Consider the following 24,834-nt stretch of genomic DNA (forward strand, 5'->3'; position numbering starts at 1 on the left):
CAATATTATTGTCTCCTAAACTTTTTCAGACACATACCAAAAAACACTACATATGTGCAATTTTAAATATCGGCAAAATAGAGAAAGGGTCTTTGTTTTTGTTTTAACAAATCTCATTCTTAAATAGTAAGGACATATTAAATGGATTTATACAATTGGTTTTCAAATCAGTGCCTGGGTGAGCTTGTCAGAAATGCAAATTTTCCAATCTTACAGAAATTTTTATTCCTTAGGTTGCTTGTGGGGCCCAGGTAGCTACATTTTACAAATAGTGCCTCAGGAGATTCTTACGCAGGTACTCTATGAACTATACTTTCAGAAATACCATAGCAGCATATCCAGGGTATTTAGTTATCTGGCTTAAAAGAATAGGAACTGAGTACTCATAATACTGTAAGGTAGTGATAGTTATTGTACTTTGCCGGTGACATATAAAGAGGTTTCACATCAGAGTGAAGGTCACTGCTGATATTTCAGGTTATAACTCAGTCATTTTTCTCAACTGTTTGTGAGGAGGGCTCTATTGTAGCCCTCCTCAAAAACAGTTCTGTGTGGTGTCATTATAAGGTATGTGAGTATATAGGCAAGAGAAAGGAATCAAAAATACTAATTTTAATATTACTTTAAGAAGGGTACTTTGCCTTCATACATGATTATCATCACATACCTGATATATGGTCAGCTCTCAGAACTAACATCATGGGGTAGAGTTCATAAAATTGAGCAAGGGAGAAAATTTAGAAAGCTTTGTAGCATTTCAGCTTCAGTCTTTTTAAGTATAACTTTACTTGGCTTAAAATATTGCAGGATATTCTAAAATACTCTACTTCATAGTTACGAATAATGAATTTTAAAGTATAAGTGTATCCTTAAAATTCTCATGACAATTGATCCACTGTTTTGGATTATATGAGCCATATTAATCTATACTTCCGTACTGTAGGAGAGTTGATAATTACTTACACGTAATGGTGGCAATTTCTAGACTTCTAGAACTACTCTCTGTTATTTTAATGCAGACCTAGGAGTTGAAGTTTAATGGAAACTGTGCTGGGGCAACTGGAAAGTACCTACTAAAGCAGAGTCTGTCTTGAGTTGTGCGTGACTAAGTTAAGATTCATCTCTGAAGTTATAGGAGAAGATAGCCCAGGCAGACGGGCACATAAGAAAGAATTCCGTGACATCCAAAGTGTATGTGGCAATCAGCAGAATACAGATATCTGTAAAAGTGAGTTGAGCCATACCCCTTCTATCTCTTCAGTCTCCTCTGGCAGCCCTTGAGTCTCCATGGAAGCTTGGGAACACAGCTTGAAAACTACTTGTTATAGAGGAAAAATAATAGCCTTGGAGCCAGCTGACCTAGGTTTGTCTTCTGATTCCAGCACTATTAAATGACCTTGGGCATTTTAACCTTTCTGTATCCAGTTTCTTCATCTGTGAAATAGGTTATGTAATAGTACCTACCTCATACTGTTGTGAGGTTTAAATGTGATAACATATGTCACTCATATGGCTTGTAGTACATCTTTAGGACTAGGAAGGGTATAAGAGAATGAGGCAGAAGTTAGAACTAGGGATAAGGTAGAGTCTTAGTTTTAGAACAGGGATTAAAGCCAATTGTTAGAACTTGATGCTGAATTATTGAAAACTTCTTAAATCCTTCCTGGTGAAGGACAAGATTAATCTTGGGACTGAGGTAGATCCTGTATTTATGTGTGTCAAATGGTCTTAGATGTAAAGATTAAGAGGCCTGGTGGGATGAATGACCCAAGGCAAATCCCTGTCACATTTTTTAGGCCCATTTATAATCATAATTGTGGTAGATGTAGTGCTACATGATTTATTATATCACTTGAGACTTTCACAACACCAAAATAAGCAATTTGAGAAAAGTTGAAGAATATGTGCAAATTTACCCAGGTCATGTGCTAGAGTCACAATTCAAATGTAGAATCAGGATGACTTATAGTGTGTTCACTATATATATATATTTTTTACTAGTTGTGTGTTCTTGGGTAAGATTCTTAACATCTCTATATCTCAGTTTCCTTATCTGTAAAATAGAAGGAATATTAATAGTCCATACATCATAAAATTGAGGTTTCCAGGATGGAGTTGGTTGGGTGAGGTCCTACTGCTCTCCCAGCTCTGATTTTGTTCTCATGGGTAGCTTTTCTTTGTCCTATCTCTTCTCAACTGGATATGACAAAATGTATAGGAGGCTGTGGTTGAAGTGTGCCTCTGTAACATAAGTTCATTGTGTGTGGGCTCAGAGTTACCATTACAGGCCTTTCCTTTTTTTTCTTTGAATTTTATCTTTTTATACAGCAGGTTCTTATTAGTTATCCATTTTATACATATTAGTGTATATATGTCAATCCAATCTCCCAATTCATCATACCACAGGCCTTTTCTTTTGATTCTTACTTTTCCTCACAGAAGCTAATATATTTTATTTGATTACTCATTTAAAAAATATATTAACATCAATCATATAGAAAAGTGCAGGAAATAACATTCACCTATGTACCCAGATCTAAAGTACATTAACTTAGGAAAGATATCCCATGCTCTTGGATTGGAAAAATTAATATTGTTAAAATGGCCATGCTACCCAAAGCAATCTACAAATGTAATGCGATCCCTACCAAATTACCTATGACATTTTTCACAGAAATAGAACAAATAATCCTAAAATTTATATGGAACCATAAAATACCCAGAATTGCCTAAGCAATCCTGAGAAAAAGGGAAAAGTGGAAGGCATAACCCTCCCAGACTTCAGATGATACTACAAAGCTACAGTAATAAAAATGGCATGGCATTGGCACAAGAATATATATGGATCAATGGAACAGAATAGAGAGCCCAGAAATAAACCCACACACCTATGGTCAATCTTCAACAAAGGAGGCAAGAATATACAATGGGAAAAAGACAATCTCTTCAGCAAGTGGTGTTGGAAAAGTTGGACAGCTACATGTAAATCAATGAAGTTAGGACACACCCTCATACCATACATAAAAATAAACTCAAAATGGCTTAAAGACTTAAACATAAGACATGACACCATAAAACTCCTAGAAGAGAACATAAGCAAAACATTCTGACATAAATCATACCAGTGTTTTCTTAGGTCAGTCTCCCAAGGCAATAGAAATAAAACCAAAAGTAAACAAATGGGACCTAATTAAGCCTACAAGCTTTCGCACAGCAAAAGAAACCATAAACAAAACGAAAAGACAACCTACAGACTGGGAGAAAATATTTGCAAATGATGCAACTGACAAGGGCTTAATTTGCAGAATATACAAACAGCTCATACAACTCAACAACAAAAAAAAACAACTCAATTGAAAAATGGGCAGAAGACCTAAATAGGCATTTCTCCAAAGAAGACATATAGATGGGCAAGAAGCACATGAAAAGCTGCTCAGCATCACTAATTATTAGACAAATGCAATCAAAACTACAATGAGGCACCACGTTACACCAATCAGAATGGCCATCATTAAAAAGTGTACAAATTTTAACAAATGCTGGAGAGGGTGTGAAGAAAAGGGAACCCTCCTACACTGTTGGTGGGAATGTAAGTTGGTGCAGCCACTATGGAAAACAGTATGGAGGTTCATCAGAAAACCAAAAAAGAATTACCATATGGTCGAGCAATCCCACTCCAGGGCATATACCCAGACAAGACTATAATTCAAAAAATTAGGGAATTCCCTGGTGGTCCAGTGGTTAGGACTCCGTGCTTTTGCTGCCGAGGGCCCAGGTTCAATCCCCGGTTGGGGAACTAAGATCCTGCAAGGTGCATGGCATTGCAAAAACAAACAAAAAACAAAAAGATACATGCACCCCTATGTTCATAGCAGCACTGTTCACAATAGCCAAGACATGGAAACAACCTAAATGTCCATTGACAGATGAATAAAGAAGATGTACCTATATACAATAGAATACTGCTCAGCCATAAAAAAGAATGAAATAATGCCATTTGCAGCAACATGGATGGAACTAGAGATTATCATACTAAGTGAAGTAAGTCAGAAAAAAAAAGACAAATACCATGTAATATCACTTATATGTGGAATCTAAAATATGACACAAATGAACTTATGTATGAAACAAAGACTCACAGACATAGAGAACAGACTTGTGGTTGCCAAGGGGGAGGGAAGGTGGAGGGAGTGGTGGAGTGGAAGTTTGGGGTTAGCAGATGCAAACTATTATATACAGAATGGATAAACAACAAGGTCCTACTGTATAATACAGGGAACTATATTCAATATCCTGTGATAAACTATAATGGAAAAGAATATAAAAAAGAATATATATATATGTATAACAAATCACTTTGCTGTACAGCAAAAATTAACACAACTATAAATCAACTATACTTCATTTTGAAAAAATAAAGTATGCTAACATTTTGCCACATATACCTCTTTTTTTTCTTTTTTTAGAGGCTTTACAGGTACAGTTGAAACTGATTCTTGTTCTCATCCTATTCCTGTCCTCTCCTCCATAGAAGCAAGCATATATCCTTTCTGTTCATGTGTGTTTGTTTAAACAATGTACAGAGCAATAAAAGAGTTGAACACTTTCAAATTTTTATTACTCAGTAACATTCATATATAAACATGTATGACGCATCAATCTGTAGAGATAATCTTACAACATTTAATTTTATGTGTTGGAGCCTGCTAAACTTGGTTGTATTACTGCAGTGCAAAGGTCATTCCGTATACCATACAATGAACACCTACCAGGTTACCAAAACATTACGACTGGTACATTGAGATGGAGCAGAAAGGGTGCATCTTAAAGACAGAGCACAGGGCAGCCACAACAGAAGAAGAGGCACTGAGGCAAATTTGTGTCCCTCTTCAGGGAGGTCCCAGGATATCGAAATTAAGGAAGGCATCCCTCAGCCTACTATCTGTTGATTTTCTCCAGTTATGGAGAATGCAGCCTTACTACTTTAACCTGGTTCACGCCCTCATGGAGACAGTTAAAGCAAAACAATAAGTTTTGCTGCAGATTTCAGGGTCACAGGGAAGCGGAGATAACTACCAGTGATAAGGCTAAGTTTTCTTTAAGTGGAAAAATGAATCATAACCTCCACAAATGGGGCACTGAAAACCAACATTTCACAATTGAACTTGAAAGGGATTCACTTCATCAGTTCCTTTTTGCAAAAGATACCATCAAAGGTATTTTTTGGGGACATTCTTATGGAGTGGTTTTTCCTACAGCTGCAGAAAGTCTCCAACATGCCCATTTTCCATCAGCCTGAGGCTCTGCCTCACTTCTATTATGCAGTTCAGAGATTCCTAACGTATACATTTCCTGGTATTGATTGAACACTGTTGAAAAGATTGACCTGCCTCTGGAATAGTGGCCTCCAGATCTCCCAGATACTCCACCATGTGACTTTTTGTGAGGATGTGTCAAGAACCTCTGTATTTGTACCACTTCTTCCTTGTAGCCTTGAGGGACTACATGTTTTGGCTATGAACAGCAATGTTACAAAGGGTCTGAGTGAAATGGGCTATAGGAATGATGTGTGCCTTGTGACAAGAAAGGTGTATATTGAGCACTTGTAAGATCATTGAAATATCTCTCATGATTTCTTTGCAGATTGCTTATTGACCACAACCCAGTTTCCAAGCAATACGTTTTTTAAAGCATTCAGTTGTTATTTGAAAAAATTTTTGAGGATATTCTACATGCAATAAAATGTACAGATTTTAAGTTTGATGACAAACACTACATCAATAAAAATATGAAGCACTTTCATTGCTCCAGAAGGTTTTCTCATGCCCTTTTCCAGTCAGTAGTCCTTCCCCTAGGAACCTCTGACCTGTTTTCCTTCACTGTAGACCATTGGCAATTCTAGAACTTCATATAAATGGAATCATTTGGCATATAATCTTGTGTGTGGCTTTTTTTGCTCATCACATTTTTTAGATTCATCCATGTTATGGTATGTATCAGTAGTTGGTTCTTTTTTTTTTCATTCATTCAATTTTTTTAAACATCTTTATTGGAGTATAATTGCTTTACAATGGTGTGTTAGTTTCTGCCTTATAACAAAGTGAATCAGTTATACATATACATATATCCCCATCTCCCTCCCTCCCACCCTCGCTATCCTACCCTTCTAGGTGGTCACAAAGCACTGAGCTGATCTCCCTGTGCTATGTGGCTGCTTCCCACTAGCTATCTGTTTTACATTTGGTAGTGTGTATATATGTCCATGCCACTCTCTCACTTTGTCCCAGCTTACCCTTCTCCCTCCCCGTATCCTGAGGTCCATTCTCTAGTAGGTCTGCGTCTTTATTCCTGTCTTGCCCCTAGGTTCTTCATGAACATTTTTTTTTTAGATTCCATACATATGTGTTAGCATATGGTATTTGTTTTTCTCTTTCTGACTTCACTCTGTATGACAGACTCTAGGTCCATCCACCTCACTACAAATAACTCAATTTTGTTTCTTTTTATGGCTGAGCAATATTCCATTGTATATATGTGCCACATCTTCTTTATCCATTCATCTGTTGATGGACACTTAGGTTGCTTCCATGTCCTGGCTATTGTAAATAGAGCTGCAGTGAATATTGTGGTACATGAATCTTTTTGAATTATGGTTTTCTCAGGGTATATGCCCAGTAGTGAGATTGCTGGGTCGTATGGTAGTTCTATTTTTAGTTTAAGGAACCTCCATACTGTTCTCCATAGTGGCTGTATCAATTTACATTCCCAACAACAGTGCAAGAGGGTTCCCTTTTCTCCACACCCTCTCCAGCATTTATTGTTTGTAGATTTTTTGATGATGGCCATTCTGATGGGTGTGAGATAATATCTCATTGTAGTTTTGATTGGCATTTCTCTAATGATTAATGATGTTGAGCATTCTTTCATGTGTTTGTTGGCAATCTGTATATCTTCTTTGGAGAAATGTCTATTTAGGTCTTCTGCCCATTTTTGGATTCGGTTGTTTGTTTTTTGTTATTGAGCTGCATGAGCTGCTTGTAAATCTTGGAGATTAATCCTTTGTCAGCTGTTTCATTTGCAAATATTTTCTCCCATTCTGAGGGCTGTCTTTTGATCTTGTTTATGGTTTCCTTTGCTGTGCAAAAGCTTTTAAGTTTCATTAGGTTCCACTTGTTTATTTTTGTTTTTATTTCCATTTCTCCAGGAGGTGGGTCAAAAAGGATCTTGCTGTGATTATGTCATAGAGTTTTCTGCCTGTGTTTTCCTCTAAGAGTTTGATAGTGTCTGGCCTTACATTTAGGTCTTTAATCCATTTTGAGTTTATTTTTGTGTGTGGTGTTAGGGAGTGTTCTAATTTCATTCTTTTACATGTACCTGTCCAGTTTTCCCAGCACCACTTATTGAAGAGGCTGTCTTTTCTCCATTGTATATTCTTGCCTCCTTTCTCAAAGATAAGGTGACCATATGTGCGTGGGTTTATCTCTGGGCTTTCTATCCTGTTCCATTGATCTATATTTCTGTTTTTGTGCCAGTACCATACTATCTTGATTACTGTAGTTTTGTAGTATAGTCTGAAGTCAGGGAGCCTGATTCCTCCAGCTCCACTTTTCGTTCTCAAGATTGCTTTGGCTATTCGGGGTCTTTTGTGTTTCCATACAAATTGTGAAATTTTTTGTTCTAGTTCTGTAAAAAATGCCAGTGGTAATTTGATAGGGATTGCATTGAATCTGTTGATTGCTTTGGGTAGTAGGGTCATTTTCACAATGTTGATTCTTCCAATCCAAGACTTACATGATATATCTCTCCATCTGTTTGTATCATCTTTAATTTCTTTCATCAGTGTCTTATAAGTTTCTGCATACAGGTCTTTTGTCTTCTTGGGTAGGTTTATTCCTAGATATTTTATTCTTTCTGTTGCAGTGGTAAATGGGAGTGTTTTCTTAATTTCACTTTCAGATTTTTCATCATTAGTATATAGGAATGCAAGAGATTTCTGTGTATTAATTTTGTATCCTACTACTTTACCAGATTCATTGATTAGCTCTAGTATTTTTCTGGTAGCATCTTTAGGATTCTCTATGTATAGTATCATGTCATCTGCAAACAGTGACAGCTTTACTTCTTCTTTTCCTATTTGGATTCCTTTTATTTCTTTTTCTTCTCTGATTGCTGTGGCTAGAACTTCCAAAACTATGTTGAATAAGAGTGGTGAGAGTGGGCAACCTTGTCTTGTTCCTGATCTTAGTGGAAATGGTTTCAGTTTTTCACCATTGAGGATGATGTTGGCTGTGGGTTTGTCATATATGGCCTTCATTATGTTGAGGAAAGTTCTCTCTGTGTCTACTTTCTGGAGGGTTTTTATCATAAATGGGTGTTGAATTTTGTCAAAAGCTTTCTCTGCATCGATTGAGATGATCATATGGTTTTTCTCCTTCAATTTGTTAATATGGTGTATCACATTGATTGATTTGCATATATTGAAGAATCCTTGCATTCCTGGAATAAACCCCACTTGATCATTGTGTATGATCCTTTTAATGTGCTGTTGGATTCTGTTTACTAGTATTTTGTTGAGGAGTTTTGCATCTATGTTCATCAGTGATATTGGCCTGTAGTTTTCTTTTTTTGTGACCTCTTTGTCTGGTTTTGGTATCAGGGTGATGGTGGCCTCATAGAATGACTTTGGGAGTGTTCCTCCCTCTGCTATCTTTTGGAAGAGTTTGAGAAGGATAGGTGTTAGCTCTTCTCTAAATGTTTGATAGAATTTGCCCATGAAGCCATCTGGTCCTGGGCTTTTGTTTGTTGGAGATTTTTTTTTCGGTACGCGGGCCTCTCACTGTTGTGGCCTCTCCCGTTGCAGAGCACAGGCTGCGGACGCACAGGCTCAGCGGCCATGGCTCACGGGCCCAGCCGATCCGTGGCATGTGGGATCTTCCTGGACCAGGGCACGAACCCGTGTCCCCTGCATCGGCAGGTGGATTCTCAACCACTGCGCCACCAGGGAAGCCCTACAATATTATATTTTAAGAGTATACTACAATTTAAAAATTCCACTTCTTTATGGACATTTAAGATTTTCTCATTTTTCCTCATTTTAAACAATGCTGCTACAAACATCATTGGGCACTTGAGGAAAAGTTTCTCTAAGGTATATATCTAGAAGCAGAATTGCCAGTTTATAGAATGTGTGTGTGTCTTAACTAGGTATTGCCATATTGCTCTCCAAAGCTGTAACAGTTTACTTCATTGCCAGTAAAGATCTCTGTATCTCCAAATCCTCACCAACACTTGGTATTGCCTGATTTAAAAATTTTTGCCAACCTGGTGGTTGTGAAATGGTATCTCATCATTAATTCATTTTGCATTTCCTTGACTATGTTTCTTACCAATTCAGTAGACTTTTAGATGTCCTCTTTATTTAACTGCTTGTTCATCTCTTTTGCCCACTGTTTTAAAAATAGCATTATTTGTCTCTTACTGATTTGCAGTAGTCTTTTTGTATTCTAGATATTAATCTCTTAATGATTATATGTGTCGCTGATCTCTTTCTAGTCAGTGAATTTATCTTTTAACCATGATTTTGATGATTTGTCTAGAGACTAACATTTTTAATGTCATCACACTTGTCAAAGTTCCCCTTATAGTTTGTATATTTTATATTTTGATCAAGAAAACCTTGAGATTATAAAGGTATTCCATGCTTTCATCCAAAAGTTTTGCTCTTTACATTTAGGTCTCTTATCTGCAGTTGATTTTTGTGGAGGTAGAAATCTAATTTTTTTCCCATTTGAAAAGTCATTTGTCCCAAAACTATTCACTAATCCATTCTTTTTCTTTTGTCACTGAATTTCCTTTATTTATGTATGCATATATTTCTTGTCTCTCTATTCTGTGCAATCTGTCTCTTCTTACACCAACGCCCTATTGTTTTTAACGTCTTGATATAGCTGGTAAAAATATCCCCCCTTCTTCTTCAAAATGCTTTTTTCTTCCTTCAGAATTATCTTGACTCTTCTTAATCCTTTACTGCTCTTTGTGAATTTTAAGGTCAGCTTGTTCATTCCATAGGAAACATATAACAATAAAAAAATTGTCTCAAGATTTTGTTTCAAATTGCAATGAATTTATAGATTAATTTGGAAAGAAGTGGCATTAAATGCCTTGAGTCTTACTGTCTATATGTATTTCTCTATTTAGGTCCTTTTTATGTCCTCGAGTAAAGTTTATACTTTATACTTTTTTAAAAGTATACTTTTAAAGTATAAAGTATACTTTATACTTTTTTTAAAGTTTATACTTTTCTCCCTAAAAGTTTTTTAAAAAAACAGTTTATTGAGGTATAATTTACATACCATAAACTTCACCCCACTCTAAAATTCTTGCATATGCGTTGTTAGATTTATTACTAGGTACCTTTTAGTTTTTATCATGAGGTACCTTACAGTTATTGTGAATAGCATCTTCGCTTTCTAAAATTTTTGTAACTGGACTTTATTTTTAAAGGATTGGGGACTTTTTATTTTCTATCACAAAATAGGATAGGAGGTAACCCTCATTGCAACATATGATGGTAATGAAAAGGAGATCTATAAGCCCAGTCCCAGGAGTCTGAAGCAGATAAAAGGGTGACAAGGAGCCCTCCAAATCTGAGACTTGTTTCTAAGTGTTCACACCAGCAGAAAAGAGGCCTGTTTTTAACCCCTCCCTTCACATTCAGTTTATAGTTGACACCACTCTATTCGTACATTCAAGCATTCATTCACTTATTCATATTCTTTTAAATTAAAATATGGGGTTCTTGCTGTATACTAAGATCTGTGCTAGGCATTTGGGATTAAATTTTTTAACTTGTAAAATTAGATTTTACAAAAGAGTGTTGTGAGAAGGACACAAAAAAGGCTAGTTGGCTAACTTCTCAACTAGGCTATCCAAAAAATGTAGCACTTTACAAAGCTCTTTCACATATATTTTTGTATTTAGTCATCATAGCAATCCTTAATCATTTTTATACATAGTGAAGGTTAAGTAACTTTGAGTGGTATGTTTTGTGACAAAAAATAAGATTTAACTATAAAATGACATGATTAAGATTTTATTGCTTATAAATTGCCTCTGATTTTTATTCCTTTTGTATACAACTCATAATCATTTTTGTTTTGTTTTTGTTTTGGTTTTTTTTTTTTACAGAAACATTTAATTAAAGACAATATAGAGTAAACATAATGTCTTAAGATCATAATCATTTATATTTAGTCTTCTTTGAGCACTGTATAGAAGGGCATTGTATAAAGAGATACCTGTCTCCATATTTTACAAAAGAATACTGTGTGAAAACCACTAAGAAGGCAGTGACTAAACTCCAAATGTGTATTTCCTCTTCCTAACACCAAGACAGCCATCTTAGTTTGTAGGTAGCCCGTGTGCATTGTTACTTGTTAATGATAAGTGAAAGCTTCTGATAGGCAAACTCTGAGAAATTTATATGGGACAGAAATTGAAGACATAAAGGATCTGCAGTGATTAACTCAACAGTGACTTAAATTTTTACTCAGAATTACTTTTCAGTTTCAAAGATGTTCTCTTCAAGATTCTGGTCACTTGGTCTTACTTTTTACATCCTTCCAGACACACTGGAATGTATTAGAAGGTTATGGCATCTATACAAGGTTAATAATCTGAAGCTTTTCTTCAGTTTGTAGTCTAGGATTTGGAATATTATCCTCATGAAAACCAGAAAATACTTTCTCTTCACTAGAAAAGTTTCAGAGAGGAAATATTACTCAAACTAAACAGATTTAGTAAATAAAGCTGAAATTGGCATTTCTCCCATGTATGAATTTAAAAGTCATTTAATTTTTTTTATTTTATTTTAGTCACTGTATATATGCCTTGTTTCCTGGGTCCACGGGAAGCATGAGCCTGTTGGGACTTGGGACAAGAAGAAAACAAGACATCTTCACAAGGAAAACCAGACACTGACAAAAAGTATCCCAAAGCCTGAAGAGATAAAAAACGCAAACATGACCGACAGAGGACTTAGGGATCCTCCAGAGGGTAAGACTAGTTTGTACAGCACTAGGTTTGTGCTGTAGGAAACTAGGGCTGTGCTAGAGAGAAAGTCTCTGGTGACTAAAACTGAAATTTGGAAGTAAAAAAGAAATTAACTTAATTGCTTAATTTGTTATGATTCTTATTCTTTGATATGTACTGAGTTTTACTATAATACCAGACCCTAATTATGAAAAACAGTTATGTTTTAGAGACTCCCATAGTAGGAACCTATAGTATTGGAAAAATTACAACGTATCTTAAAAAAAGATGGTTACATTTTTAAAACTCAAGTAAACTATATGCTATATATTTAGAGGGGGATCTTTCAATTATAATGAAAGATGAAATTTAAATTCTTCATCCTACTTACATGTGTGTGTGTATATATAGATATGATATAAAATAGGTAAAATATGAAGTAGGTTTTTCAGAAGAGAAGGGCATATTTAAATATTTTATTAAGGATTTTTTTTTTTTTTTTTTTTTTTTTTGCGGTATGCGGGCCTCTCACTGTTGTGGCCTCTCCCATTGCGGAGCACAGGCTCCGGACGCACAGGCCCAGCGGCCATGGCTCACGGGCTTAGTTGCTCCGCGGCATGTGGGATCTTCCCGGACCAGGGCACGAACCCGTGTCTCCTGCATCGGCAGGCGGATTCTCAACCACTGCGCCACCAGGGAAGCCCAAGGATATTTTTAAATATATGAAAGTAGAACAGTATAATGAAGTCCCATGTACTCAAAATCTAACTTCAACTTTAACCTACATAATGGTACTCTTGTTGCCTGCCTTGGAATATTTAAATGCAAATCCAAGACATTATATCATTTTATTTGTCAATACTTTATTTACATCTCTTAAAGATAGATTTTTTTTTAAAAAAGAACCAAATTAGCATTATCACACCTAAAAAATAAATTAATAGTTATTCCATGCCGTCATCATATATACAGCCAGTATTCACATTTCCCCCATTGTCTGTCTCATAACTTTTTTTTCCTTCACTGTTGGTTTTTTTTTTTTTTTTTTTTTTTTTTTTTTTTTTGCGGTATGTGGGCCTCTCACTGTTGTGGCCTCTCCCATTGCGGAGCACAGGCTCCGGACGCACAGGCCCAGCGGCCATGGCTCACGGGCTTAGTTGCTCCGCGGCATGTGGGATCTTCCCGGACCAGGGCACGAACCCGTGTCTCCTGCATCGGCAGGCGGACTCTCAACCACTGTGCCACCAGGGAAGCCCCACTGTTGGGTTTTTTAATTCATTTTCTTTACATTTGGGCCACATACTGCATTTGATTGATATATCTTTTTGATTGCTTTTTTTTTAAGCTTTATTATGGAAAATTTCAAACATATATAAAAGTACAGAGAGGAAATGAATCTTATGTACCCATAAAACAGCTTCATCTGCTGTCAACATATGGCTAATGTGGTTTTATTTATACTCCCTTACTTCTCCTTACCCCCATATCATTGAATTGAAGCAAATTCTAGGTGTCACATAATTTTAGCCATAAAACATTATCATGATACCTTTATCATAACTAGAAGATGAACAATAATTCCTGAGTCTCATCAAATATCTGGTGTTCAAATTTTTCTGATTATCTCATAAATATTTCTTTAACAACTGGTTTGCAGGACAGTGAATCTAAACAGTGCGGTCCACACGTTGTTGATGTATTCAAGTATCTCTTATTCAATAGGTTACGCCTCCTTTTTTTTTTTTCTTGCCATTTATTTTTATTTCTTGCTGTTATTAAATAAACAAAGTCTTTTGTCCCTTAGAATTTCCCTCATTGTTGGTTTTGCTGATTACATTCCTGAGGCATAATTTAATGTATCCCTCTATCCCTGTGTTCTTGGAAACTGGTAGTTAGCTCTAGAAGCTTGATCAGATTCAGATTCAGTTTGGCAAGAATACTTCATAAGTGGTATGGTGTACTTCCTATTGCATTGAATTCGGGAGGTTAGTAATGTCTGGTTTTCCTTCTTTTTGTGGTGTTAAGATTGATCAGTGGGTTCAGCAGTTATCAGTCTCATTCATCTCGTTCATAAAATTCCTCATCAGCCTTTTGCATAATGGTTTTAGTTGCTATTGATGAATATTGCCTAGGTCTGTTATTTCATTAGGGAAATGTATTTAATACTACCAAAAATTGGTTTGTCATTCAAAATAGTTTTACGTTCATATTATTTGTTAGATTAACATGATAGTGAATTTGTTTAATCAGTCACCTTGAGTGAAAGTCAAGAGAAATAATGTTTAGGAAGAGTACCTCATAAGCCATAAAAATCTATATAAATATTTTTATTAATCAGGGACCTTGTTAAAATACAAAAATATAGGGAAATTTTTTAAATAAAAATTATACATTTTTATCTCAATAGACCCTCAAAAGGATTTGGAAAATGATCCATCAATAAATTGTCAGGCACAGGAGACTACAGTCACAGCAAGTACCACTGAAGAAGCTCAGATCCCAAACCCTGCCTCTGGTCTTAACAAAGACCACCAAGAGGTAGAATCAGTTGGTCCAGGAAGTGCAGATACAGATGATCAATCAGAAAGTCCAGATGAAACAGATTATAGGAAATATCCAAAGGATACAGAAGGTGAGAACAGCCAGAGTTTCCAGGGTGGAGAACAAGGGCATCAACTCCCTTCAGAAAGTCTGGGTGAAGACCTCTTGGATCCAGAACCCAACTGTTCTCCAAGTGACAAGGTGGGAAGAACAGACACACACTTAGTGAGCAGCTCTGCAGCCCTCCCTGAGCATGTGAGCGACAGACCCGGAGCTTTGCAGGAGCCACCTGTCCTTGACCCTCAGGATGCCCAGAGTCCTGGGCATTCCAGTGCAGGGCTGGAGAGCCAGGACACACTGAGGAAGCGACTGCTGGCACCAGGTGAGAGAACCCCTGAGCTTGTCCTGTTTTGTACTGTTCTTTTCAGAGAACTTCTGTTTCCTTCATAGGATTAAGGCCTTGGCACCTTGCCCAAAGTCACATAAAGAGATATAACTGAGTTGAGATTAGAATGAGGTTTCTTATCTCCTAAACTAGCTCATTCCACTACATTAAGTTGCTTTCCACACATAAGCTGCATTTTTTAACAGTTTTTATTTATTTACTGTCTGTATTAATCCAGTATGATTTTTTTTTTAAGGCATGACTTAAAAAAAATTTACCTCTGGCTTTTTCTTTATTTCTAATGAGCATATCTTCACTTTCACTTTTTAAAATCTTTTACTTTGGGGGAAACTAAATGTTACATGAATCAAGAGATAGGTATATTTAAAAACCAACATCACGGGCTTCCCTGGTGGCGCAGTGGTTGAGAATCCGCCTGCCGATGCAGGGGACACGGGTTCGTGCCCTGGTCCGGGAAGATCCCACATGCCGCGGAGCAACTAAGCCCGTGAGCCATGGCCGCTAGGCCTGCGCGTCCGGAGCCTGTGCTCCGCAATGGGAGAGGCCACAGCAGTGAGAGGCCCGCATACCGCAAAAAAAAAAAAAAAAAAAAAACCAACTTCAGTGGTATAGGACTCTTAACTCCATCATCTTTCAGTTTTATAGCACTTTAAGCAAATTACTTAATTTTTCTACACCTGATTTTCCCCACTTGTATATTAAGGAAAACAGCATTGTATCATTCCTTACAAAGATAATAGTTGGAATGTGCAAAGTCTTTACACTGGAACTCAACAGATGTGGATTCTAGTTGTGGCTCTACCACTTCCTAACTTGGGTGAACTTAGGCAAACCTCTCAACTTCCTGGTACTTCAGTTTCCTATTTGCAGACTGAAGAAGTAGGACAAGATGCTATCCAGCTGGTCTCTTCCAGCTTTTTTTACCTTCTGTGATTTTATGGATTTGGACTGTGTGGATTTTTATTTTATAAGTACTCTGAAAGCTCAGTCTGAAATGCCTATTTGCCAGAGCAAAGAAATATAAAATATAAGACATTCTGTTCATCAGGGACTTGACTAAGGGCTAGAATTCCATGTTTCACCATAAGTCAATGTCTGATCTCAAATATATGTTTCATTAGTTAATATTAGAATAGTCTGTAACTTCAGGGAAGGCAAGGGCTATGTCTCTCTCATTTATTGTGTTTCTATGGCACTTGGCACAGAGAAGTGACTATGAATGTTTGTTAAATGAATGAATGGATATGATTTGTATGGACCATTATCTGCCATCAGAATTCCACTGGTATGCAGGTTCACTGAGTAGAGGAAGAAAACACTGTTTTTAAAATGCAGTTTAGGTGTGGGAAGCAACATAATATAATGGAATGAGCTAATCTAGGAGATGAGGAACCTCATTCTAATCTCAGCTTGGTCATATCTCTTTATGTGACCTTGGGCAAAGCCCTTAACATCCCTGGACCGTACCGCCAAAAAAAAAAAAAAAAGATCCTTTCAGTCCTTAAATTCTGTGACATGATATTTTTAAAACCCGTGTTTTGGTGTGATATGACTAAATGAACTATCCTTTATAGGTGAAGATGACTCTACTTCTTTATGTTAATAGAGTATGCTATTTCAGTTATTTCTCCAGTAAGGGTTATGGGCAATAGTCAGCTTTCATTGTTATATGAGGTACCTGGCTGGGGTCAAGCACACATCTAGACTCTAGAGTGACTTAGCTCAGAGTCTACAAAATACTGCCCTCCTTTTCACCCACACATTTTATGATTGGTATCTCACCCCACACCTACATTTTTATATAGTTCATAAATTTTCTTAACCTTGTATTCCTTGCTTTGTATACCTCATTCACTAAGTTTCAAGCTTGCTTTTGTAAGCTATTTTGCAAAGGTAAGCTATTACTATACAGTAATCTCTCCTGTCTCTAAACTTAATGTCTCCATTATTTGTATACTAGGGGGTCTTGAGGAGCCTTTTGAGAGGTGAACACTGGAATTAGAGCATCATTGCCCTGTGATGTTGAGTCTTGTGTACAATATTTCTAAAATCCCTTCTTAAATCACATGTTAGATAGGTTTGGCTGCAGTATTAGGATGCTTGTTTCTTTGTCCTTAATGTAAGAGCCAGTGAAGAATTGTGGATGTAGCAACAGTATCTTTAAGTGAATTTCACAGCATTTCATTTTATTCTAAGTAGAATAAAGGTAATGGTGAGCCTTAAGGAAAAGACAGGAAGTTAGCTTTGTATAAAACAAAACTTTATATAAAGTATGGAAATCCTCTGTCAGGTAATTCTTTGCTTCGGTAAGAGGTATAAAGGTATACACACTCTCATTAGTGTACTGTCTAAAAATAATGTTCCTTTTTTTTTTTTTTCCCCAGAGGTTGCGAGACATCAACAAGAAACACAAAAATTGGAAGGAAACAAAGAGAATGCACAGGATACCATAAGAAAGATTAATAAAAAGGATTTTCTGAGCTATGGTGAGAACAAAACTGGTCTTACTGTAGTGATTCACATTCAGAAGTCCTCAGAGAAGTACCTAGAAGACTAGCAGATTTAAATAGTTTTAACATTGTTTTAATATTTTTTTTAATGTTTGATAGTAATATTAGAATAGAGCAATAGAGTACTGGGAATTTTTCCCTTAGGGGTGGTGGCCAGTATTTTGCCATCCTTAACAAAATGGGAATTCCCACTGGAGGAAGGGCTTTTCATAAACAAGAAACTAAAACTGTTTTTTTTAAATTGAGGTAAAGTTGATTTACAGTATTGTGTTAGTTTCAGGTGGACAGCAAAGTGATTGAGTTATATATGTATTTTTTTCAGATTATTTTCCATTATAGGCTATTATAAGATATATGAATATAGTTCCCTGTTAAAGCTGTCTTTTCAATGAAAAAGAAAGTATTAACTTCTCAAATGGCATTTTTACATTTTGACTGTTTAGGAAAAAATGGCCTATGTACAGGTAGGTAGTAGATACTTTTGAGACGGTAGAAGAATATACTGATAGTTCATTTCTAAATCACATCAGTAGTTATAGCAAAAAATATATAAACGTAGATTTTACCTTTTAACAAAGATGTTGTTATCTTCAAATTTCTTCTTAAGAAATTAAAGAAAAAGTATTTCCAGTAGATTTCAACAGCTGAAAGTTTAAAGGACTTAGGCAAAAGAAACTCACCGCAGGCCAATAAAATCTGACAGCGTATCTGCCTCTTTTCAGTTTACCACAGGCTTTATTTCTGACTCACATTCTCTCTAATTTTGTCTTTTATTTTCTCTTTCTCTGATAGGCTCCATCTTTCTTGGCCTCCTGGTTCTGACTCTTATTTTGCTAAGTTCTGTTAATAGCTACTATTCCTCTCCGGCCCAGCAAGCACCCAAAAATCCAGCTTTGGAAGCCTTCTTGGTTCATTTCAGCCATTTGAAGGATAAATTTCCAGGCCAGAGTTCCTTTCTGTGGCAGAGAGGACGTAAGTTTCTCCAGAAGCACCTCAATGCTTCACACCCCACTGAGCCAGCCACCATCATATTTACAGCAGCTCGAGAGGGAAGAGAGACCCTGAAGTGCCTCAGCCACCACGTTGCGGATGCCTACACGTCTGCCCAGAAAGTCTCTGCCATTCAGATTGATGGAGCTGGAAAAACCTTTCAGGACAGTGATAAGGTCAAGCATTCAGTTGACATGGAGCTGAGCTCTGGATTTGAGAAGGGCCAGAAGGCTGCTGTGGTCCACCGCTTTGAATCCCTTCCTGCAGGCTCCACCTTGATCTTCTACAAGTATTGTGACCATGAGAACGCTGCCTTTAAAGATGTGGCCCTGGTCCTGACCATCCTACTGGAGGAGGAAACATTAGAAGCAAGTGTCGGCCCAAGGGAAACTGAAGAGAAAGTGCGAGATTTACTTTGGGCGAGGTTTACCAACTCTAACACTCCCAGCTCCTTCAACCACATGGATTCAGACAAACTGAGTGGACTGTGGAGCCGTATTTCCCACCTGGTGCTGCCTGTCCAGCCAGTGAGGAGCATAGAAGAACAGGGCTGCTTTCTATAACTAAGCACAGAGTTGGTTATGGTCAGCATGGACTTATTAAAAAGTCAGTTTAAAAGCCTTCCATTTATATGGAAGGAGATTGACGAATGTGAGGAAATAGCCTGGAAAGCACAAATGAGCTTATTTGAGAAAAGAAATGTTAATTTTTTACTTTTTTAAAATCTTTCTAATCTAAGCTTGACAAAGCTGAAAGTTGACCTGACTTTTTTTCCTTGCCTTTCAAGCAAATCAGGTATATATAACTGAGGAATGTTCTTCAATCCAAAAGTAGAGCAACAGAATCATTACATGGGAAGATAATCTTCTCAGTAACTACAGAGCGATTTTTGTTTTCTTGAGGCTCTAAGGAGCCTTTTGGATAGTATTTGGACTCAGATTAAAGCAATTACAATCATAAAACTGAAAATTTTTAAAAATTTCTATCACATGTTAAATATTTTTAAAATTCATTTTAATAACCTAGTTGTGGGATTACATCTTATGCTTTTTTGTACTTTTGAACAGTATGAAAAAGGAAATAAGAATTCAAATACTTATTTACCTAAATACTATATATGTAAGGCACTATGTTTTTGTTCCGTTAATGAGCTGTGAGGGAAAAGCAGCTGTGCTCAAGAAATGGTCTTAAAAATTGAAAACAATGGGGGAGTTGTTTATAATCACTGCAAATGAAGAAATTCCAATTGGCTGTGTCTTTGCTTCAATTTTCTTGAATGATTTAGAGCAGTGGTTTTCAGGCTGTCTACTGGCACCCCTCCCCTTTGTATCAAAGAAGTTCTGCATTTTCCCATTTTATATATTGGGCTCCTCCATAAGATTTAATTGGATTTAATTGGAATAAAGAGTTCCACTGATAAGGAAGTTTGAAAATCACTGATTAAGTGAAAAAGCATCTTGGAAGATAGGAAAAAAAATGAAAATATTAAAACTCATGAGAAACAAAATAAAATACAGGTTTATCAAGAGACATGCTATTTATGAAGAATAAAGACTTACAGATGAATAGCAGAATGTATAAACTAGTATTTACTAGCATATTTCTATGCTTTTGTTAATCTCTGTTATCATTTCTGTCTCCCCTGAATGGAATTTTATAATTGTCTACAATGAGAGTTTGAGTGCTTTAAGCAGAACAGATTTTAATAACCAGTTGAATCGTAGATTTTTATATAGGTACATTAGCATAACTTTACCATACTGTTTACTTATTATACAGTGATGGAACATTTATTTAATGCAGTTCATTTCTTTTTTTTTTTTTTTTTGCGGTGTGCGGGCCTCTCATTGTTGTGGCCTCTGCCATTGCAGAGCACAGCCTCCGGACGCGCAGACTCAGCAGCCATGGCTCACGGGCCCAGCTGCTCCGCAGCATGTGGGATCTTCCCGGACTGGGGCACGAACCCGTGTCCCCTGCATCGGTAGGCGGACTCTCAACCACTGCGCCACCAGGGAAACCCTGCAGTTCATTTCTTGACCAGCTAGTTAGAAGTATGATTAGGTTAACAATTAGAAAAATGCAAGAGATGTTATACTTAGTGAGAGGAAGTGGAAATGGTAGATAGATTCTAAGAGGTTTTAACAGCTAGTATTAATTGTTGGACCATGTTCTGTGATTGTAAGAAAGCTTGAGAAAGATGTTTATGGAGACAGTGATTGTTGATTTGCATCTCAACCCCGAAGGCAGAACTTTAGTAAAATGATCTTGACCTAATGAAGGATTTGTCCCATTACATGGCATACCTAGGAACTATCACCATGAACCTGGAATATTTCAGTTAGGTTTTGGCCTCTGAAGTCATGTGACTAAAGTACAGAAGGATTTTTGGAAACAGTAAGAAGATATAGGGGTCTTTATTGATCCCTAAACAGAGGGCATAAAGACATGGGGGGAAGAATCTATTTGAAAGTGTTTGTCACAGGAAAAACAGATCTGTTCTAACCAAGACCTGATATTGTGCTCAGTTGAGCCTAAGGCCATACCTAAAGGAACTGTTTTCATTTGGGACTTTGTGAAGGACTCTTCTGCTAGATTTGAGGAGAGACGTTCCTGAACAAAAAGTTAAAGCATAGTGAATATAATATCAATCCAATGTAAAATCAGTGGAAGTTGAAGAAAAATCTACATGCCATATTCAATATTTTTTGATATTTCTGGATCTCAGATGTTAGCATTACATCACACAAAACCATTGGTGCCTTGTAGAACTGGTGCCTGCTGACCTGTGCTACCTCAGATTTATAAAGAACCAGTATGAAGTGTGCACATCTAATCTGTCAGTGACTCAGATCACAGCTGAGACAAAGATGGTTTCGTCATTCAGTTGAATATGGTTTTTCATCATTTCCTTTCAGTATAATTTAGAAAATATTTCCAAATGTCACAATTTTTTTTGTTTACTGTTCAGCCTTTGTTAAAAAAACATGTCTCCTTCCATGTATAAGTGCAATCAACTGAAACTGTTGGCAGTTTTCTGTCCACTATTTCAAAAATCATTTTTAAAAGAAGCACTATATTAGCTCTGTGTCCTCATGAATAAAATGATTATTCTTAAAGCATAAAACTTTATATTTTTTAAATGTACAAATAAAATCTATTATCTAATGTACCCTTAGGTTAATTTCTATTCAATTGTACCTATTTTTTACATTTTTCAAGTTTCTAAATTTCCTTTTGTGTGTCTAGTAGTTCATCTTTCATTACTATAATAGATAGTTTGCTTGTTTGACTTAGAACAATGACTTGTGGGCATGTGATATGACATATGCTACCCAAACATCACCATTTAATTGTTATCATAGAACAACTCTAATTATGTTATATATTAATATAAATCACTTCTTGAGTGATACCAGAGTTCTAGAACCAACTGGTAGAATTATAAACTGTCTCTTGACTTGAGTTTTTTCCCCTGTGGGGTAAATTTTAGGTTTCCCATTTAGTTCCCAAGGGTTAGCAGAGGAGTTCCAGGGGGTTCATATAACTAAAGGTAGCAATGCTGTTGTTTCTATTTCTAATTTTTAAATCAATAAAGTAATTTAAATATATTTCATTTGAAAGCTGCCAAGTTTATGTGGTAAGGTTCAGCAGGCCTGTGACCCACCATCCTCCAGGTAATGACACAGTTGAACAGTGTTAGCAGCTGAGGTGGTTTTGACCCTTTCACAGTTTTTGTTTGTTTTATACAGGAAACATAAGGAGCATTGATGATAAAATATAACAAATTCAGCATATAAAAGTGATACTAATTCAGCAAGATGATCTTCTCCGGGACTATATTTGCATACATCTGACCAGTTCTTATGCAGCATAGTCAGGTGTCTACTACTTCAAAAACTAATGTTAAGCAGAAGATATAATCATTATAGCTGATTATCATTTATTGGGAATAAAGCTTATATCCATACACAGTTTATTTGTAGAAAGTACTTTCAAATAGGAACATGATACCTTTTTTCTTTTATCATCTGAAAATAAAACATAACAATTATAAAAATAAACCAAGACATCTTTGTAAAGCCCTCAATATGTCAGTTTATAAAAGCAGTTTTTAATCTGCTTTTCATGTTGAATGTATGGTTAAATATTAATCTTCATTTTAATATTTTGTCCACCAATCTGAGCATAATATATTTCATTTTGAAATTTGTTGAAAAGTTATAGTGGCTCTGTTTTCTGTTGTTTTTGTTTTTTTCAAAAATTAAAGTACCTTGAACACTGTATCACTTGTTCAGTGGGAATGTTGATGTTTCTCTTTATATATGTATTGTGAATATTAATGATTATGAATCACTATCATAATCCATAGAAATATGATGAAATGATTATTTTAAAATATTTCTAAGGGTATCTATGAGATTATGAAATACTGAGGCTTATGAGTCACGTGGGAAATACTTGCTATGAATAATAATATATTTGCAAAGAAGGTGTTACCAATTCTAGAGAGAACTAAAGATATCTGTGTAAAACAGTTTTTCCAGATGACTTTAAAATATGCCTTATTCTGGGCTTCCCTGGTGGTGCAGTGGTTGAGAATCTGCCTGCAATGCAGGGGACACGGGTTCGAGCCCTGGTCTGGGAGGATCCCACATGCCGTGGAGCAACTAGGCCCGTGAGCCGCAACTGAGCCTGCGCTCCGCAACGAGAGGCCGCGATAGTGAGAGGCCCGCGCACCGCGATGAAGAGTGGCCCCCGCTTGCCACAACTAGAGAAAGCCCTCGCACAGAAACGAAGACCCAACACAGCCAAAAATAAATAAATAAACAAATGTGGGTTTAAAAAAAAAATGCCTTATTCCTATTAAGTTTTAGGTATTAGGTTGTAAAGTAGCTGATGATGTGGGCCTAAATTTGCCTCATTCAGACAGACTGGGCAATTGAAACTCATTTCCAACTGATACACGGCCCTATCAGTTCTGTATATGGCAGTGCTTCTCGATCTGTTTTTAAAAATATATATACAAACTAGTTAAGAGCACTAGCCTTATCCAAAGGGCCTGAGAACACAACCAGTATCCCCTAATCTGTAAATAATTGGTAAAGACATAAATAATTCAATTTTCAATGCCTTTCCTTCCAGGATTATGTGCTGTGTTTACTTCAGCTTGTTTTGATGTCTTTAAAAATCCATAGATTGGTTCCTATACTGGGAAATGTTCTCCCACTTTTCCTCATTGAGGCTTCATAAACTAAATTTGCCCTTGGCTAAGAGCAGTTACCTGAACCAAAAAGAACATTTTTGGACTCGGGAAGCAGAGGGCTCAGTAGGTAGGGCAGAGCTGGCGAGAAGATATGAAGGCCCACGGCAGTTCCAGCCTGCCTTCCCCCTGTGCCCACACTAGCCTCAGCCTTCTCAGCCCAAAGCTCCAGGCAGCTGCTTCTGGATGAGTGGATTACAGGAGATTTAAATCTGTTTGCCATTCCTGTCATAAAAGAAACAGCACATTGACTTTCAAACAACTGCAATTTGCTTCTTTTTTTTTTTTTTTACCTAACAAAAAGAAACAGGCTTTGCCAGTATTCATGTCAAAATTCTTGGCATCCCCCTTCTTCCTTATGTAACCATGATTGTGTTTGCATTTGTCTCTTATAGATGTTGAAGAATGTGCCTTATTCAAATTAGTTGTGTGGTTTTACGAAAAATAAATCTCCTTAATTTTTCTCTGTGGACTCATTCTTGATTATAGTTCCCCAGATAGCAAGTTTATAGAAATGGGCATATGGTCATTAATGATGGGAAAGGAAACTGCCCTCCTTTGGTAATAAGTTCAAGAGCCAAAGAATCCTGTGAGGGTCAGGAGGCACCCGGCCATCAGTTGCAGGCCTCATTTAGCATTCTTCGTGTGCTATTTCTACTTAACGAGGTTTTCTTAAGTGGGAGAGAGAGAGGGCTTGTAAGTAGAGCTCTGGGAATTGCTCCTAACCTAGGTGTGCTGATTGGGAGTGTGTTAATCTTAAGAGTGGACATCTTTCAGTTGTGTGTGGGGGTGGGAGAGGAAGAGTGTGTTAAGAATTTCTTCCATAAAATGTTGTCAGGGCTTCCCTGGTGACGCAGTGGATGAGAGTCCGCCTGCCGATGCAGGGGACACGGGTTCGTGCCCCGGTCCGGGAAGATCCCACATGCCGCGGAGCGGCTGGGCCCGTGAGCCATGGCCACTGAGCCTGCGCGTCCGGAGCCTGTGCTCCGCAACGGGAGAGGCCACAACAGTGAGAGGCCTGCGTACCGCAAAAAAAAAGAAAAAAAAAAAAAAAAAAAAAGTTGTCAAACCAGAGTTAGAGCGCAGAAGCACCTGAA

The 24,834-nt window shown here is 36.9% G+C and overlaps 1 protein-coding gene across 5 annotated transcripts in view; it reads left to right on the plus strand.

The window, feature by feature from the left end:
• The window catches only part of LOC131752251 (torsin-1A-interacting protein 2-like), a 38,731-nt gene extending 14,531 nt beyond the window's left edge, over positions 1-24,200 (plus strand). For 4 of the 5 annotated variants that reach the window (XM_059056457.2, XM_067030797.1, XM_067030780.1 and 1 more), the window contains 4 exons: positions 11,874-12,054; positions 14,438-14,953; positions 17,362-17,463; positions 18,280-24,200. In XM_059056457.2, the coding sequence (XP_058912440.1) occupies positions 12,021-12,054; positions 14,438-14,953; positions 17,362-17,463; positions 18,280-19,040 (1,413 nt within the window). In that variant the 5' untranslated portion in view covers positions 11,874-12,020 and the 3' untranslated portion in view covers positions 19,041-24,200. Of the gene's footprint in view, positions 1-233; positions 296-11,873; positions 12,055-14,437; positions 14,954-17,361; positions 17,464-18,279 lie in introns of all 5 variants that reach the window. The other variant, XM_067030786.1, reaches the window with a different exon arrangement.
• Positions 24,201-24,834: the final 634 nt, after the last annotated feature.

This window comes from Kogia breviceps, chromosome 1, assembly GCF_026419965.1.
Source record: "Kogia breviceps isolate mKogBre1 chromosome 1, mKogBre1 haplotype 1, whole genome shotgun sequence".
In the NCBI taxonomy this organism is placed as follows: Eukaryota; Metazoa; Chordata; class Mammalia; order Artiodactyla; family Physeteridae; genus Kogia; species Kogia breviceps.